Below are 19,048 nucleotides of genomic sequence, written 5' to 3' on the forward strand. Positions count from 1 at the left end.
CGAGATTGAGCTGGATCCAGCATTTCCAGCAGCCTACTCAATTCAGAATAGTAACTGCAGTTAACAAGCTTGAACTGATTTCAGTGGAGCTGGCTCACAAGTCCATCAGGAAAATGAGCATCTGGAAATCTTCCTGGGATGTGGGCTAGGATAACTCCACAATCATGTAGGTAGCCATTCTCTGAGACATCTGCATGGGGTAATTTAGTGAGATGTTTAGCAGACATTTGTGTGTGAGTACATTTAAAGCATATGTAGAACTGTGAATGGATCTTTGTGTTATTGTTACTTGGGTCTGAGCTGCAACATTTCAGTTGCTCTGACATTGGGAGTTTTGTCCTTTGCCACTGTGTAGGACTACAACATCCATACCTATGTTTGCTGTTCTTACAGATGTTGATGTAACAGATGTACGCTTGCTAATGTAAGCTGGGGAGTTACCTTGGAAGCTTAGTTTTGTGAAAAAAAAGCATATATTAACAAGTGCATTTTTCGCCTTAATGTTTCTTGTTTCAATGATAATCTTCTGTACTGCTTTGATGGTCTGAATTGAATCCATTAATACAGTATCACACCAGAAATAAGCTTCACTTCCTGAGGTCTTTTCTGGATGTTCTTATTCCAGTCAGATAATAATTTCCAGGCTAAACCCAGATGGGTTTAGAGATGGGGTAAGGATTGCTTTTATGGAATAAGAGCAAAAATCTTTTTTAAAAATACTAAAGTACAGAAGAGTTTGTTATCCAAAAGCTAAACATAGCAAATCCAGGGTATCAGAACTGTGATATTTTAAAGAAAATCAGAAATAAAAATGGCAGCTTTGCATACTGATGGATTTTATTCTCCCAGATAGTAGGGCCTGTTCGGAATTGAAAGAACTTAGTGTGTTGCTAGTGGCTACATATGCTATTATTGACAGCAGTTCTGTGGCAAACTCCAGATTGTCTAGATACCTTAAGCAAACCTGTTTCTGGTTTTTTTGTTTGTTTTTTTTTTTTTTTAAGTATTACTGCTGTACAGATGTTCCTAGTGTCTTTTAGCTCCTGACTGGTAGATTGTGGCACAGCCCCCAGTCCCAAAGAAGAAGTTCTCTTGGCCATGGTGATATTCTCAATAATCACATCTGCATGCTAATAGTATCCATGGTGCTAATTTTATAGCTTTTTTGTGCTTCAGAAACGGAGTGAATCATCATTGATACAAAAAACTCAGACTAAGCAGTTCAAGTGTAGGGTACAGCAAGGCACTGCTTTCCACACAGTGGCAGATACCTCTAGAAAAGGAATTCAGAGAGACAAAGTAAGTGCAAGATGCCCGGGGGAGGTGCAAGAAGGCTGGATGCAGACTGGCTACATCAGGACACCCTGTGTTCTAATTGAGGTGAATGGTAGATACAAGTGCAGTAAAGTGCAGGGATAAGGCACATACAAGAGAGTGATCTACAGGGTCATGATGATTGCTCTGAAAACCAGACTGGCAATTAAGTTCCCACTTGCTGAAAATTCCGTGGTATTACATGACTGGTATAAGCTCTTAAACCTGAAAATACTCATCTACTAAATGAATCAAGTATGACTGGATGTGCAGAAGCACCTGTAGCTCTTTCACTGTTCTCGGTTTGTTCTAAGTGTGGTTTCCTCACCTGCCTTCCTTTTTCTTTTTTTCCCTTTGTCACAGCTGTTCAGAAGGTTTTGGGGTGGATGCAAAACCAAAGCTGGCTTCTTATCACCAAATTTTCCTTGCACCCAGTGAAGAGGAAAAGGGCAGCCTGCCTACTCCAGATGATGGTAATTTATGGCACATGCTGCCTGTGGCTTAGAGAGAAGGAAAATACCTGTCTTAAGCAGTTATCAGAGCAGCTTGTGCAAGTGCCACTCATTTCCTCTTTGGTGTACAGGCAGTGCAGGCATAGCAAAGAGAAAGAAAAGTCGTTCTAAAAAATTACTCGTGTTTGCCTCAAGCCTTTTCATTTAAAAATCACACCCAGCATCCTCAGGGGCAGTGGGTATCAGTTTGGAGATCTCTCCTCCATGTTATGGCCAGTATAATAGGCCAGATACATATACTATTTGTAGCACTCTTTCTTTTTTCAGGGCCCATACAGGGACTGTCTGTTATTTGCAGAAAGAAGTATTTGAGCATTTCAGAGAACACAGAAAAGATTTTGGGTTGGATTCACTGTGGTCAGCTGAACCCTTCAGCAGAGCAGTGTTTTGGGTTTTTTATTTTTATTTTTTAATATATATTGTCTTGGTTAAGATGCAACCAAATCAGTCTGGTTTGCAGGGAAATAGAGCAAAGCAACTCAGCACTTCCTTGTACAGTATTCTCCTGCTGTGTCAAATTGTTACACAATTTGGTTATCTTTGCCCTTCCATCTCCAGTGATGTTTTGGCAACAGGAAGGGATGCCCTTTACGTGCTTTAGCATTCTATGCATGATAATAAGATCATTAAAATTCTGATTACATGGTTTTCCAAAGTAGAAACCAGTTAAAACCGTGTGTTTCTCCTGCTTGTTTCTTTCAAGGAGTTGAAATATCATAAAAGAAATATCCTGCTGTTTTCTGTATTAGATTAACTAGTCTACCTTACAACATATGGAGACAATGGGCAAAGAGGAACAACTCCGTTGACTCCAGCAGTTACTCTGGACCAGTGCTTTTCCAAACGAGATGTTTTTGCTTTACCTGTTGCTTGACTTGAAAACATAAATGAAGAATTATTTTTTGGTGTTACTTTTGTTTCCTAGTCCACCAGGAGACTCTGAGAGCAGTAGAAATCATCTGGAAGCAGCTCATTTCTCAGAGGCGGCAGGCTCTGGAGGACATTTACAAGATGGATCTTTCTGTAAAAGGAAATGACAAAGAAAGGGACATGAAGATAACAGAGATCACTCCTTTATGGGAAGAAATAATGACAAAAGCTTGGCAGCACTTGCTAGGTCTCTGTTCTTTTATGGAACACTCACTGTAGTAAGCAAAAGCTCTGTGATAAATGAGGTGCCTGGTGGAAAGCTGCTGTTCCTTGGTTATACCTTTCCTCACCTGCTGAGAAAGCAGATTCTCAGTTTCTCTCATTTAGGGCTGTGATTGCTTTCTGTGTCATAACCCAGCCCTTCTATAATCACCTGGTGGTGTCACAGGGATCATATACTGCAAGAAAGAGAAATCTCAGATGATTGTAATCCATAGGAAGATTTAAAAGGGAGGATATATGGTTGAAAGAAGGGCATTGCATTGTGTGTAGTGCTGCAGTGATTCAAAGTTCCTGTCTGTGTAATGAAATTGATCTATGGCAGACCTCTGTGAGGCTTTTAAATAAAAGCTTGAGAAGTATGTGTTAATTCACTTCTCATTAAAATAAAAAATTATTCATCTGGAGTAACACACTGCATGTTGTTTTGTCTTGTGAAATGGGGCTAGAACGTCTCTATTTCCTGGCAGGCTCAACTTTAAGTCTTAAAAGCTTTTTCATCTGTTTTCCCTTGCAGTATCTGAAAAGAAGCTTCTCCAGAATAAAGCAGGGCCAAGCCTGTCCCGGAGCAAGCACAATTCCTGGAGTGAAAGCCTCTCTTCAGCTATTAGGTTCATACCTGGCCGAAACACAAAGGAAACGTCATGCAAATCAGAGGTGAATGTTGTTCTTTGTCCTTTCTGGGTCTATTACTGGTCTGCCTTTCATATAGCTCTGGAGAGTTTTTCTGGATTTGGGAGGCTTCTGAGTATGTCTGTTGGTTGACATTTTCATTGTAAACTAGACAGTTATTGCAATTGAGGTTTCTTTTCTAGGCTGCTAGAAATAATCACAAAGAAATAATGGCCTGAAGGACTTCTCTTGGCAGCCTGTTCATATAGTCTAATAATGCATACTTTCTGCATAGGGCCCAATTATGGCACTATGGCAGGGGAAAACCTAAGCATCCCAGATATGTTTGTGCTTCCAGCCTCTGCTTGGCATGGAGCAGGGTAAGGAGATGCCAGCTTTGCTGCTGCTGTTGCCTTGCATCACCTTTGTAAACCTTGTCCTTCAGGCACTGAATTAGTAGAAAGGCCCAGGTGTTATCATAGCACTGTCCTTACATTTTCTACTCAATATGAAGCATTAAAGGTCCAAATTTTAATTGAGCCCCTAGAGATAGGGTATATAATCTATTGGTAGATCTATATTGGTATATAATGGGTTTAGAGGGTATGCATAATTCCTACTGTCAGCAATGAAGATGTGAACTATCTTTTCCATGCCTAAGCTCCTCCTTTGCTAAAAAAGAGGGCAATTTCCATGTTTTTGCTTAGCATTGCCAAAAATAGACAGAAAAAGCACTAGATAGATGTTACTTTTGAAGTGTACTGGGTAGAGAAACTAGCTATAGGGTAGGGCAGAAATGCATCGACAGAATATTCAGAGCTTTGAACCAAGCTTGTGTTAATGTGGTGCTCAACATATTAAGGCCTCTTTTTTTCCTCCTGAGGAGACAGTGAGTCTGTTATTAGGCTCACTTTAGGGAGCCTTAACCCTCTAGCTTTATGCCTGGTGATGCCTGGTTCACCTCCAGGTATGTTGACCAGGAAGACTGTGACACCCAGCTAATGTGTCTGGTAGTACCTTACTGAGCTGCCAGGGTTTTTCCAGCCTGCCACAGAATCCTTCTCACTCCTTAAAATCACTTTGCTGCTTACAGAGTGAGAAAGCTCTTCCCAGGTACATATGTATACTATGATGTCATACTACAAGAGTGTTGACTATTTGCCCTGGGGTCTGTTTAATTATTTTTTAAAATTAATTTTGATTATTACAGCTGATTACACCTCAGTGAGCAATGTAATTGATATTTGTAAATGTATCCCAAGGAACATTTTGTACAACATGCTTTTTGCTGTTGAAGGTTAAAGACTCTGTTATTGGTTTTTCCCTAAATATGCCCACATCATTAGTTCCTCCAGTGAAAAGGTTGCCATCTGGAAAAGGCAGCACGGAGACATTATTCAGGCACAAGTGCATGAAATTGGTGTTTCTACGTCTTCTGTCTCTCTTCTGCAAGGAAGCTGCTTGTAATTAAAGGAGCTGGGTTTGGAAGAAACATTACTCACTTGGTGTTATTCCTTATCATGTCAAGTACTGACAGCTCCATAGCTCTGATAAATTGTTCTTCTCAATGAGATATGAAGCTACAGTTCCAAATGTTCTTTTCCTTTCTCCCTCCAGCATGTCTTTCAGAGTTTGATGCACTTTTTAGAGAGGTGAAATCTAAGAGGAAGAAAATGTCGGGTTGCCTCTCAACAGCCCTCTTCTGTCATACACTTACATTAAAAAAGTTACATTAAATGGTATTTGGATTTTTAATTCGTATTTTTGATGACTTTGGTAATCACTTTAAAAAGTGCTATAATGTAATTTTGTGTCATTTTCTGTCAGATGACTTCTGTGTTCCTTACTCGCCTCTGTCTCCACTTCTGCCAGTTATGGACTAATGTCCTACAGCAATAGACACCTGGTTGAAACATGGAGATTAAAGGGAAAATAACAGTATGAGCTACACAGGAAGGAACAAAGAATTTAAGTCCTATAGTAAAATTAAAAGAGTTGCTCCTTGCTAAGTAAAGTTTACTGAGAGAAGTGCAGAAATTCACCCAGGATTTCAGAGGTGTGCCCAGTAAAAAGAAGACATGAGTTGTTTACTGGGTTATTAACTTGATTCCTTTATCAACTGAAAAATAAAGAAAGGGGTTGAAGCAGTAGTAGTATTTGCTGCAGATTAAAACAAACAAAAAACAAGCAGCAAAATACTCCTCTTAAATGTTTCCCCTTGATTATTTACAAGATAGGAATAGTGCTTTTGAGAGCCAATCCTCAGTTTGGAAGAACTAGCAAAATTCAAGCTATTCACTCCAGCAAAAGCTCAGACCCCATGTTTCTGCTGTACTTTTGCTTATGTTCTCCATCATCAGCAAAGCCAATTTCCTGCTATTTGGTGGCAAGTATGAGAATTAGCCATCAAATGCAGCTGTGTTTTCTGCATATTTCTGAATACACTGTTCTGTCTCATGCTTTGCTTGTGGCTTTGTCTGGGAAGCGTGATCGTTTAGAAAAGAGAGTATAAATACATTTCTGGTAGTAGAATGGCAGTGATCTGCTCTTGAAATTGTATTTTCTTGGAAGTCTAAGTAGTCATGCAGGAGCATGAGCAGCACTGTACAAAGTTTGATTTTTTGATGTTTACAGGTGACAGACTTGGGTAAATTTGCCAGCAGGAAGGTCTGTAAGACTGAATACAGTGCCAAAGGCTTCAAATCACTGACTTTCTGTTGCAAAGTGAGCCTCTTGATCTCTTGCTATTTCTCCTCCTTTCCCCCTCCTGCTTATTTTTGCTGTCAAAATCTGGTATAGGTACTTAATTTTTAAGTTAACAGTGACTGTGACTGTTTTTGATTGTAAAAAAGCAGCAAAGGACCACTGTAGCAATTTTATTTCAGTCAGCTGGAAATCAGTCAGAACTTCTCTATGCCCTGTCCTGAGGCTCTTTAGGATGAGTGTCTGAACAAGGTTACAAGCACCATACTTCTGTTTCCTGTAAGACACACTGCCTCAGAGCTGTAGATATAGCTGTTGTTCTTTACAAGAAATGCAGAGCCTTCCCAGTTGTACACGATCGTGCCTGTCCTCTACTGTTTTTGTTGATTAATTGCATTCCTCTATGCCCAAGGCCCATATAACTTGAAATAGAAAAGGTGTTTTTAATCCTCTTTTTAATCCCATTCTTCAGAATGAAGAGGTTAAGAGACCTCTGAACTTGTAATTGTAAAGCCAGAAACATTACTTAAATCTTTTTCTTACCAATCACTCAGTTGGTCTTTTATCAGCTTTTCAAGTTAACTGAGTTAAAACAAGCAAACATTTAATGATATTTCTTTGAAAAGAGCATCATTTGTGTAACATGTTTATCTTCATAATAGAAGGATAATTAACATCACTAATTATCTAATTAAGTTCATTAACTATCCACCAACAGTGCACCGTGAAGTTGACATTATGTTCTTCTGTCAACAAATGCTTTGATTTCTTAGGAAGTAATTAAAATGTAAATTAGCATGTCATTAAATGCACAAGGGAACTTTGGAATCAAATATTCATTTCAAAACTGCTCATAGCACACAATTTTTTTTACTTCAATGAAAGCAGGCACTTTACTATTAATGATGTATATTAAACAATTTCCATTATAATATTATTGTCTTGTTTAATAACTGGCTCAAAGCTAAATTACAGCATGCTGTAGCAAGCTGAAAAAAGTTTCTTTAACTTTGAACAAAGAAATTTTCATGTCCTCTTACATGCATATCTGACACACTGCTCATTTATCATTTTCAGATTGTTTACAAGATCATAGAGAAATAATTCAACAGGTCAGTGTTAGATAAGAATTGCATGAAAACATGAAACATAGAGCTGTTTCATATTATGTGATACAAATCACTGAACTTTCTGAAACATGTGGGAATCATTTCCCCATTCATTGAAGATAAATGTTTATCTGAGAATTGGAATATAAATGTTGTATGATGAATACAAGTCTTTAGGCTGACTCATTCACAGGCCCCTCTGTCTTTCCCCTAAAAATTCATTAGAGGCTGCTACAGGAGATGGTGTGTGAGAAACAATGCGCAGTAGAAAACTTATTCTAGCAAAATTGTTTCTTTCTTGATTGATATCAATTTCATCTTAAAGCCTGAAACACAAGAGATATCATTTAGAATTTTTTTTGTGTGTAGCTCTTCAGAGGGAGTTTTCCTGTGTTTTTAAACTCAGTGGTCTTCATTGCACATTGTATGAAAATGTTGCCTATTATTTCTTCTGCATATTGTTTTAAAATATGCTTTTGCCTTTCAAGCTAGAGATTATGCCTGGGTCAGGCTTAAGCTTTGCATACAGGATTTCAGCAAGTGGAATATAATGTTTAAAGCTGTTGGTACTGAAGTGTCGTATTTCAAGAGCTGCTGGTTGCAGAGTTTTATTTGCACATAACAGACCTGATGCCAAATGAGTTGAATGGTGTTAACATGGATGAAAGAGGAGTTTCATTTGGTTGCAGAAAAACCCTAGAAATGTGTGCTAGTCACTGAAACAGATTATTCTTTTCTTTGCTGAATATGTATGATGCCTAGAAAGGCTAACCTGAAACAGAGACTGGACAGAGCAAAAGGAATAATATAGGTATTTATTGAAAGGATACACCTTGGGCAGTGCCAGAGCCTGGCTGGGGCTACACCCAAAGCAAATCCAAGATGGATCCTGGTCATGAGTTTTTGCACTTTTTTAAAAGTTTTGGTTCATCTACATATTGGGGTCAATTATCCAACCACAGCCCCAGGCTATGAAGTCCCAGCCCCCTGGCTTGCCCCCTTTCCCTCAACATTGTTCATGCTTTTTGGTACCAGGTGCCCTTGATTCTCTAGCTAGGAAGGGATTGTTTTGTCTAACTACCCTGAGAGAACTTACTAACACCTAATATGAAGTTTCAGAGTTACACACTAAGCAGCAGAGAATCTGAAAAATATAAAAGCTAAAACCCAAGACATCACATAGACAAGTATTTTTTCATATTTCTCGTTTCAAATATGTCTCTTTTCTTCCAGTTTTTTGATTCAATATTTTATTTATAATAATTAGAGAAAGAAATTGTTTGAATTCAAAAGACTGAAGTGTAAATTTAAAATGAAAAGTAAAGAACAGAAAATCAAGGGAAGTCCTAGAAATCTCTGCAAGATTGAGTTAAATGTTTCTTCTAAGTGAGGGTACAGGTTGCTAACTCTGAAGTCTGTGAGCATTCATTTCTTGTTGCTCTCATCTTTGCTATCCACATTAAAGTTTGTTTGTGTCTATCTGTGCTCTATTTACGCTTTCTGCTGCCCAGCAGCTTGAACTACATGCACTAAAAAAACCTCCATAAGTAGTCTTGTTACCTTTAAATTTAAATCGTTTTAGGAAAACTGTTATTTTTATGGGTCAGGAGAGAGATGTTTCTTATTTTCCTGTACTCTGACCTCTAAGCATATTCTGATGTTTACAGAATTCTTTCATCAGCTAAAGGACCAGAAGGGCACATTTTTCTTAAATAAAAGCCATGATTCAAATGTACTCAGAAAACGCCAGTGCACAAGGCTGTTGGACATATGCATTTATATAATAGTGTGTAATAAAGACATAAGTTACATACACCTGTAAGACTTCCACATTTTAATTAGAAATAAGAAAACAGTAAGTAAGAACAAGTGCAGGCAAGAAGAGACTCCCCTGCTATTATATTCCCCATAATGCCAAAGTCTGACCTTCACCTTTCACTTCAGAAGTAAAACCTAATGCTTCTGCTGTAACAGAATGGAAACTGATTCCTCAAGAGGTTGAATGAATTATCCTAAAGTCATAGAAGCCATTTGCAGAGATAGGATTAAAGAACAAACACGCCTTGACTCTCATTGTGTTGTTTTGCTATTAGGGGCCAAGTTCTCTGTTCTCCCAGGAAATGATGTGTTCAGCAGTGTCATCTGTGGGAGGGCTGTGTGTATGCACACACACACACAGACATGGCTGCTATAGAAGTAGACTGGCTTCTGTAGTGCCTGGGCTTAGCTGATAAATACAGTGTGGAAGTCTCAGCACATGTACACACCACACTTTAGGTTTACCCTTTGAAACCCACCCCTGTGTGTGGGTACATTTATGATGCACTGAAATATGGAGGATTTTCTCATTAGGTCTGCTATTCCCCAACCAACTGGCAGTGCCAGGAATGCATCCATGATCCTTAGGAGCAGTTGGCACACTGCATTAGCCTCCTAGCGGGCTGAGGCACGAAGCTTCCATGCAACACTGAACTGCTGGAACTCAGTCTGTTGAAAAGCTAAATGAATTTTGGCAAAGCAACAATAAAATCCACACAGCAATAACAATTTTGTGATTCAAAAGAGCCAGCAAACAACCCTCAGTGTGGAGAGTGTATGTGAAGGACTAGGATAAACTTCTCCTTAATCTGCTAAGGAAAATATTATCTGCCTTAGCTTAATGGTTGTTACCTGGGGAGTAATGGAACAATTTTTCCTCTTATGAAATGCACCTGTTTGCTGCCTAGTGCATAGTCACTTACTTGAAAAGCAATCTGGTCTCAAGATGGGTGGCTTATTGTCTGCACGGGGTAGCAGTGTCACCTGGTCACTGTGTCAGATTGAGTAGCAGGAGAAGATCTGGAGACGTTATGTGCTTTGTCTTTATCTAAAGAGAACAGGGCTGGCGTGCTGGAGACTTCACCCAGCTCTAGTAGTTTACTGTAGCACTCGGGTGCTTCTCTGTAAAGCTGCTATGGTAGCTGTAATCCTGTCCTCTGTAGCAAGCCTGATGAGGAAGGGATTGATTGATTTAGCAAGAAAGGACCAGAAGTATTGAGCTTTAATTGCACATTCTGGGCAGATGTACTGAAAAAGAAGGAGCATGAGAACTTCCATGAATACAATAAGTTAGTTTTCGTATCTCCAAAGAGTTTAGGCTCAAAACTTTACTGACAATCTGGGCTCTGTGCCTATGTAAGTTGTAGCAGTTTCATAGCAGGAATGTGCTATGAAAAAGTTATGGGCTCTAGATGATGCCTGCAAAAATAATTTGCTTTTGTAAGAAACTCTCTCCTTCCTGACTAGGTCACATCCTCATCCGCACTTGTTAGGGCATGCAGTCCAGCAGACAGAGGTGGCATATGGGACTGCTAAGAAGAGCAATGCTGCACCACAAGTGGATGCCATTTAATGCTGAGCTAATGGGAAATATATACTAAAGAAAAATGGAACAATTTGCTCTTTATAAAATGGCATTTCCTTAGTGTTCTATTTAAACTCCTTTTCTGTTTGATTCAGGATGTGAAGTTTACCACATTTTATTCTCATTCTAATGATGCTAATTTCCTATTCTCTTCTTTTGGAGTTATGATCCATAGAGATTTTAAGGATTTTTAATTGTCACTTTTGAGGTTCTAGTGCTGCGTATATGTTATCTGTGAGTTGATATCTTTAATGCTCGGTTTAAAGGCAAGGCTGCCCCCCTTCACTAGCAGACAACCTGTACATAAAAGCTGTGAAATGCATGCCTAAGCACATCCCTAAACACAGTGATTTCTTGAATCAGTGTCATCAGATCTGTTTCTGCCACACACAGACTCTTTGCTACTGTCACATATGCTATTCACATGCAGTTTCTGGCATCCCTAAGAACTCATTAACTGCTCTTCTGTTTTTCTAGCCCATGAAATACTTTCTTTTATTATTTTTTTAATCCTTTTTTTATTCTTTGAATTGTCATAATTAGATTAAAAACCTTCCTTTTAGAATTGTGAAAGCCCAACTTAGAGGAATTAAGTACATGAACTCTTCCTGGGATATGAGATCTAATATCTGGTACCTCAGCTATGTTAGAGTTCTCTCTGCCGCTGGGAACATAAGAGCAGAAGGGATTTCCAAACCGGTTCATCAAAAGGGCTCCCTCTCCCACTACTTCATGCTCTCACCATATGCACCTTCTCTGTTTCAAATTAATTCAGGTTGGGTTTGCCCCATCATATACCCCCTTTCCCTGCAACCATGTCCTAATGACAGGAGTTGTGGAGTCTCCTTCCCTGGAGCTGTTCAAGACCAGTCTGGATAGGGATCTGAGTATCCTTGTCTAGTGGAAGATGTTCCTGCCCAAGAAAGAGGGGTTGGAACTGGGTGATCTTTAAGGTCCTGTCCAACCCAAACCTTTGACTCTGTGATCTTCCAGAAGCTCACTTCTTAGTTTCTCCATCTGTAAGCTAAAGACTTTGCCTTCTTTCATAAAGATCTCTAAGATGTACTGGTGAAAAGTACTGCACGAGGGTTATAGCTGTGATGCTACATTAATGCTCTTACTATGTATGTTTATATGCTTAAAATATTTATTTTGCTCAGAAGAGCTAGAGTAGTAGACTATCACTAGTTCTAGCCCTTACCAACTGATAACTTAAAACACATGCTTCAAAACTAGTATGTGGGTATTGTCACTATCATCCATGGGATAATTCACTTGGCACAGTGAGGGATTTGAATATTTGAGTTTTCCTTGTGTCTCTCACAAGTCAAAAATTAATTTGTCTTGATGTTTATTTTCATTTAGTAAGAGTTTTGGCACATACTTTTGTGGGCATGTGTATTCTTTAACACAACACATACAAAGAAAGCCTCCAAGTGCAGAGCCCCAATGACATAATGGTTCTTTAGGAAAAAACTGTGGTATGTGTGGTGTCTGTATCAAGCAGTATTAGTATATTATGGCAAGCCTGAATATTTATGAGGTGCAGGAGTGTTCAGTGATCTATATATATTTTTTTAAAAATCAGACATAAAGCATTCCAAAGCTCAGTAGAGTTTTGTTAACTTATAAGTCATACCTCAATCTTTTTTTCTTTTCAACTATTTCTCATTACAAACAGTCTCTCAATTGCTTTACTTGAAAGAAATTATAGAAAATTCACACCCGGGGTTCTCTCAGTGCTAATCATTTTCTCTCCTATTTGAGGACTCCATGCAGCAAGAGAAGAAACAGTTTTTGAGTCTGTGATTTGTTTTGGTTTTTTAATAGGAAAATAACTTGTGGATTCTATCACCTTTTCAAGCTCTAAATATTGGCTGGGGAATATGTGGCAGCAAAATGATCTGATTCTACTTACAATGTGATTGCCTAAGGCTGCAAAGTAGAGAAATCTGTATAAAGAAGAGCATGGTTTCCTACTCAGATTTTTGGGAAAGGATTGATCCATAAGGCCCTTTAATATGCCTTTCCCAAAAATGTACATTACAGTTCTTATATTTACACCTGCTTTTCTGCATATGAAACTCAAACCTTATGTTATACATTAACAATTATCAAAACTGGCATGTTCTTGTTTAAGATAGATTTTGCTGTGGCACTGCTGTATTTAATCTACTTCATAAAGAGTTTCTCTTTTAAAGGATAAGTAATTTTTAATGGAATCTGTTTATTTGTTATAAACTTGTTTGCACTAATTATTTATTAGGCATTGCAGTATGATTGTTTTGACTGAACACTTAGTAAATAATAGCCTGGTCTATATTCTCCATGTTTACTGGTTATCTTTTTCAGGTTTTGTTTTTGTGTGTTGGTTTGGCTTGGGTGGCTTTTTTTTTTTCCTAATCATAGTCATCTCCAATTTTGTTAACTGTTCATTTCACTTCACATCTAGATGGTTTTCTTGTGAAATCAATAGGGACATGGTTGAAGTTGGCTAGCTATAGCGCATTTGGAAGCCAAAGTGCTTAGTCTTCAGTTGACCAGATGTGGCTAGCAGAAGTTTTCCTTCTGAGTACCCTTCATATGTTTCAAGGGCTAGGAGCTGGGTCAGTGAAAATCTTTGCAATGTGGACTTTGACCTTAGGGGTCTCACTGATGACGATGAGTGAAATACAAACTATGAGCAACTTTGAAACAGCTTCCAGTAGAGCACTGACTTGGCTCGAATAGCCTGTGAATATCTAAAATGGAGGAATTTATTTTCTACTCTGAGTGGTTTTGCCCCAAGTCCACACAGAGCCAGGATCTCAGATCTTCTCCTATACCACGACTGGTTTAAGAGCACAGAGATGCTGCTGCTTTCTAGGTCAGGCTTTATGGGAGTTTTATATGAATTATGGAATAGTTTTGTGAGGCCACAACTGTGATTACAGGTTTAATGATGCTTTAAACAAACAAAAATATAATGACTTTCATCAGTGTAAAACAGGAGCTTCCTGCAGGGAAACACCAATAAATGTGACTTCGCGGCAGGGTTACAGACCTGGCTGGCAGCCAGCAGTAATCTCATATCACCCAGACCTTGTATGTTAACTTAATTAGAGCCCAGTGCCAGCAGTAGCCAGGCAGTTTGCTGTGAGGGATCACTGCCAGCATGGCACAGAGTCCCTGCATTTAAAAGTTACCTATCTGATCCATGGCTTTAGGTGGTACGAGGCTGGGACTTTCACAGCAAGTTTAGCCTCGTGCTGTGACTCACAACAATCTCACATTTGTCAGGGATGTTCAGCTGGATGTGACAGCCTTTATATGGCACTGGGGGCACTCATCTCTCCTGTATAATCTCACTATAGATCCTTCCCTCAGTTGGGGTGTCTACAACAGATGATTGTCACTTATGCTATTTCCAGTACTAAGTCAGCTGCAAAAAGAGGAGCCTTAAATTGTATTTGGTGTTTTCTCTTCTCCTTCTGAGAAACTTCTGAGTAGTTCCACTAATGACCCTTGTTAAGATGATGTCTATATTTATATTCCTGGTGTAAGTGTGCATCTGCTCTCAGGTGATTGACTCATCTCTACACTGCCTGCAGAGCTATCAAACTTGCAGACACAGGCCATATTCCTTAATTATTCTTGCAAAAGAGCAACTAATGCCTGCTTCTGCCTCTTGCAGGACTTTCACCTGCAGCACCTTGGCATAATGTGTCCTGATGTTTCTTCTAGGGATTTGTGTCATGCATGGAACGGTACCGAAGAGTTGGGCAGGAGCTGTATGCTTCTCTGTACAAGGACCACGTACAGGTAAAGGACAGCAATATTGGGCAACAGCTTTCTCTTGTTGAAAGGTTACTCTTGGGCTATTCTGAGAAACTGAGCATTTTAGAAGATGAATATTTTGCCTAAAGAATTGCTGAGAGTTGATGAGTCAACACTCCTCTCCTGACATCACTGCTGAAGTGTGATACAGCATCATCACTCAGCAATCAGACTCCCCACTTTATTTTCAGGACCTTTTTTCCTTTGTTTAAATTACTTATTCCACTCTTCCAGTGGCAGAAAGGAAAGTGAGATCTTTGACCTCTTTTTTTTTTTTTTTTTCCTTAGTAGCCAGTAAAACTTTTTAAATAGATCTCAAGCTCATAGACAGTAAAACACCACAGGTATGTTTCTGTCTCAGGTTTGGCCACCAGAGACCAACAAACTTTGGCCTCTTTGAAATTCTCACCCCTTCTTTCCTTTAAATTGAAATGTTAGTGCTCCCTAACTCCTTGCACACAACACCTAAGTAGAAATAATGAAATTTATGCTTTGCTGAGAGGGAGCATGGTGCACTTACAACTGAATCATTGAGACTGTTTTCAGTGAACCCAGTTGTTGCCATTTGTCACACGCATTTGCCAGGAAAAAAATGCAGTGAATAAAAGCCTCTGTGATGTGGTTCTCCTGGCTCACTTCTTTTGAATTGGAAATTTAATAATAGCAGCCATTTCCAAGTTTGTGGCATGCTTTTATTTGTCACTGTATCATCTACTCAGACTATCACTATTTTGTCACTAGTAACATCTCCTGTGGCACACTTCCAGTGGTCAGTTGGACTTGTGTTTGTTAGGTCTGCAGCTCTCCCTCTGCTGTGGTCCCCTCTGGTGGGTTGGGTAAATCCTCTAAATCACTGGGGTGGTGCCACTGGTGCTCAGAGGAGGGAAATGTCCAAAAGCCAGCACAAAGTGGTTCTGTCCCACAGATGCAGCAGTGTGCCTACAGCAAAGCAGCCAAGGACTGGATGAGACTTGAGGAGCAGCTTTTCTGCAGAGGGGGCCCATGGAGAGATGCTTCACCATCATTAGAGCCACGATGGATTCTTGATTGTTACGAGGGGCCCTCACGAATGAGGAGGAGAATTCAGCACCTGAACACCCAATTGGCAACAATGCGAACAAAGAGTGAGGTAGAAAGTTTTATAAAACTTTTGCAGGGGATGCACAATGTCTGTAACTGTTGCTGGTGACTTTACAGAATTAGAGAAACATTCGAAAGCATAGAGTCCAAGCTGTGACAAATAAGTGCATCTCTTTCCTCTGGTTCTCATCCCCTGGCTCCTGAATATGCTGTTCCATGTATAAAGAACGCACTGAATGGATCTGGTTTTGGGGAGTAAGAAAGGCTGCAATATATTTAACAGCAACAGAATGATTTTTCCTCTTTTGTTGTATAAAATCTCCCCAGACAGGTGACAGTATAAGCTGTCCATACTTTTCTGCTAGTAGTATCTCAGTGATATAGTGCTTACCAATGTATGCAGCAGAGTCCAGTTAGAAGGCTGCACTGTCCTGTCAGTCATATGCTTACTGGTGCACCTAAAAGTGATCAATGGCCAAAAGGGGAAGTAGGGTGGTTTAAGCTAAGATTGAACTGTGAATGTGGGGTATTTACTACTGTCTGTTTCTCTAATGTCAAAATGCCAAATCCTATCAATGAAAGGCTGAAACACGTTAATACAAGGTTCTCATATCTAAGGCATTTTTTGTGCTGCTTGGATTCTGGCAGTTTTCTGTATACTGAATAGTATGATTTTTATCCTGTAACTGGCCTCATGTATGATCATCTTTGGAAAGATAATAGTTCTTTTGCTTAATTGTTGACATGTGTTCCTTTGGGTTCCTTTCCAGTGATGTTTATTTGTTCCTTTCCAATGAGTTTATTTGAATTTCTGAGGCATTTATTTGTATCATAGTTCTAAATATGTGTTTTTCTCTGTCAACCAGGTTTATCTATTTGCATGTTTCACTCTACTCACACCTAGTCTCTTTTCAGGTTCTCCTAGCAAACATAAAGGAAACAACTTCCCCTACTGAAATGAATCCAGGTAACCTTTTAGGGCTACCTTGCATCATCAAGACAGTGGATATAAACAGCCAAAGATAATTGGAATTAGGATATGGATTTCTAGGTTGCAATTTAATCCAGAAAAAAAAAAAAAAAGCCTTACTATTGGTGCTCTGGGCTAAAATGTCACTGTAACAACTGTGACAAAACTGATGCAAATTTCATAGGTGCTATATCAACTGTGTTCAGAATTTGCTGCTCTCTTCTTGCCACCTGAAAGGTTTAAAGCAAAAAAGCTATTTTGAAGTGTAAGCTTTGGGCATTTTTTGGTACCTGGAAAGCTCCCAATTGCTTAAACTTGGAAAAAGTGCTGTTGGAAATATGTAGTATTGTATATTTTTTTCTATGATAGTGCCTAGCAAACACATGAGTGGAGCTCATTGTTTTAGACTCCAAACGAGATGGAAGCACTATGTAGTTTCTGCATGAAGCAGTTACTTCAGCCTTAATAAGAAGGCTGATTGTGCCTTTTCCATCCGTATGCATTGCATGAGTCTGCAAAACTTGGGACACAGCTTGGGCAAGATAGAAGTTGGTTGTCTCTCTCTGGGTTTTCTTAAGATCATGCTCAGTCCATGTCCCTTAATGACTACCATTTAAATTTTTTCTAATTTCCTAATCTTCTGTGATTATAAGGATTTTGTTTGAATTATGACTGACAGCATGTATCTGTCTTTGGTTCCCTGAAATAAGCATCCTTCTTCAGCAGTCACAGATTTTCATTCTCTTGCCTGTTTTTTGCAGATAAATAATGCTATTTCCCAAGGTAGAATAGATTGAGTGAAAGACTAAATTGCAAATGCTTTTGGTGTCATCCGGCTGCCACTAAAACTGCAATCTCTTTTATATTGATACAGGAGAGCTGATGTTAAATGGAGCAGAGAGGGAGATGGATCAGAAGGGATTGGATTGTAACCAGCTCACATTCTTCCCAGCTCTACATGAAAGTTTCCATTCAGAAGACTTCTTGGAACTGTGTGTGGAGAGACAAATTATATTGCAGGAATTTGTAGAGCGTGAAAAGGTAGGAAAGGTGAACTAGAAAATTTTCTCTGGAGACATGGTATTTTAGAGGGTGAATTGGATATGGAGGCCTATCTGCTCCTTTCAGTTCAGGGTTCAGGTGGATTCAGATTATAGACATCATTACTCTCTGTTTCCTTAGAGCAAATACAGTTTTCCAGCCTCTGTATGAACTCCTATACAGACTTTTTTTGAAGAGCAATTAACTTTAATTCCTTGAAGTAAGAAAAAAAATTTGGGCATGGCAAGCAAGATACTCTCTTATGAGACTATTGTCTGAATTTGCCAAAGACATGGCAAATTGGGAAACTCAGAATTCCTGTGCTGCTCTACAATCTTTACTCATGCTCAGAACAGTGCCTATATTAAATTTATTTATAACCTCTGGAAGAGTATTCCAGTTTTTTATAGGTTGCCAGTTCAGTGATGTTTACATGTCTTCCTGAAGAATACCAGAAAATGTTTCCTTCCTCCTTTCATGTCGTCCTTTCTGTCTCCTCATGAGTACTGGACAGCTCCTTCCCTCTAAGGTCATGTAAACTTTCTGTGCTTTCTCTCTGATGCTTCCATCATGTGTTATCTGTTCAAAACATTTCTGTTCCTTCTCTGCTCTTGTACTGACTGGAAGCCCTTCACCAAGGTTTTTTTCCAATATAAGGAAGGGCCTTAAGGTTCAGGAACACTGTGAGAGGAGATGAGTTGTGGAGTAAATAAGGGTGACTTTAGGAAGATGGTGACTTTGATGTTGTCAATTTAATTGAAACAACTTCAATGAAGTTGACAGCAGGGCCCCATTCCCTGATCTTTTGCAGTGTGCCTGTTTTTTTCAGTGGCATCATTCCCTCAGTGGCCCAGAAGGTAGCATCCCATAGTGGAAGCCAAATACTTGTATTTAAACAAAGACATCACAGTGCTGTGATAGTTGTCCTTAGATATAGAAGTAGCTGTTTTATTAAAATATCTCAATACCATCACCAGATTTTCCCGATGCTTTGCCAGTGGCTAAGGGGTCACGCTTGTGCTCTCTAATATGACTTTCTCAGAGTTCTTGGTGCAGCCTGTTTCTGTAACAGAATTAATTTCTCTGCCCCTCCTCCTTTTGCCCCTTCCTCCCCATTCCTGTCCCCAGCAGAAAATGCGAGGCGTGATTTCCATGCGCTGATCTCATTCGGAGCCTTCAGGCTGTCTGTCTCTTCTCCGTGTAACTCTGCAGGAAGCCATCAGAAATGCCAGGCATGTTTTTTCCCAGCAGCAGTCACTGCCTCTCAGAGCTGACAGAAGCATTAACAAAAGCAGCGGGGGGTGACATTAGCTGTCCTGTGCTCACTTAGTGCGCCGCG

The 19,048-nt window shown here is 39.4% G+C and overlaps 1 protein-coding gene across 1 annotated transcript in view; it reads left to right on the top strand.

Moving 5' to 3' along the window:
• The window catches only part of WDFY4 (WDFY family member 4), a 127,508-nt gene that overhangs the window by 59,614 nt on the left and 48,846 nt on the right, over window positions 1–19,048 (top strand). Inside the window, exons 37-43 of the mRNA XM_088169085.1 lie at window positions 1,678–1,787; window positions 2,752–2,943; window positions 3,493–3,632; window positions 14,526–14,603; window positions 15,544–15,747; window positions 16,614–16,665; window positions 17,543–17,709. Of these exons, the coding sequence (XP_088025211.1) occupies window positions 1,678–1,787; window positions 2,752–2,943; window positions 3,493–3,632; window positions 14,526–14,603; window positions 15,544–15,747; window positions 16,614–16,665; window positions 17,543–17,709 (943 nt within the window). The remainder of the gene's footprint in view (window positions 1–1,677; window positions 1,788–2,751; window positions 2,944–3,492; window positions 3,633–14,525; window positions 14,604–15,543; window positions 15,748–16,613; window positions 16,666–17,542; window positions 17,710–19,048) is intronic.

This window comes from Sturnus vulgaris, chromosome 8 (genome assembly GCF_052056855.1).
Source record: "Sturnus vulgaris isolate bStuVul1 chromosome 8, bStuVul1.hap1, whole genome shotgun sequence".
Lineage (NCBI taxonomy): Eukaryota > Metazoa > Chordata > Aves > Passeriformes > Sturnidae > Sturnus > Sturnus vulgaris.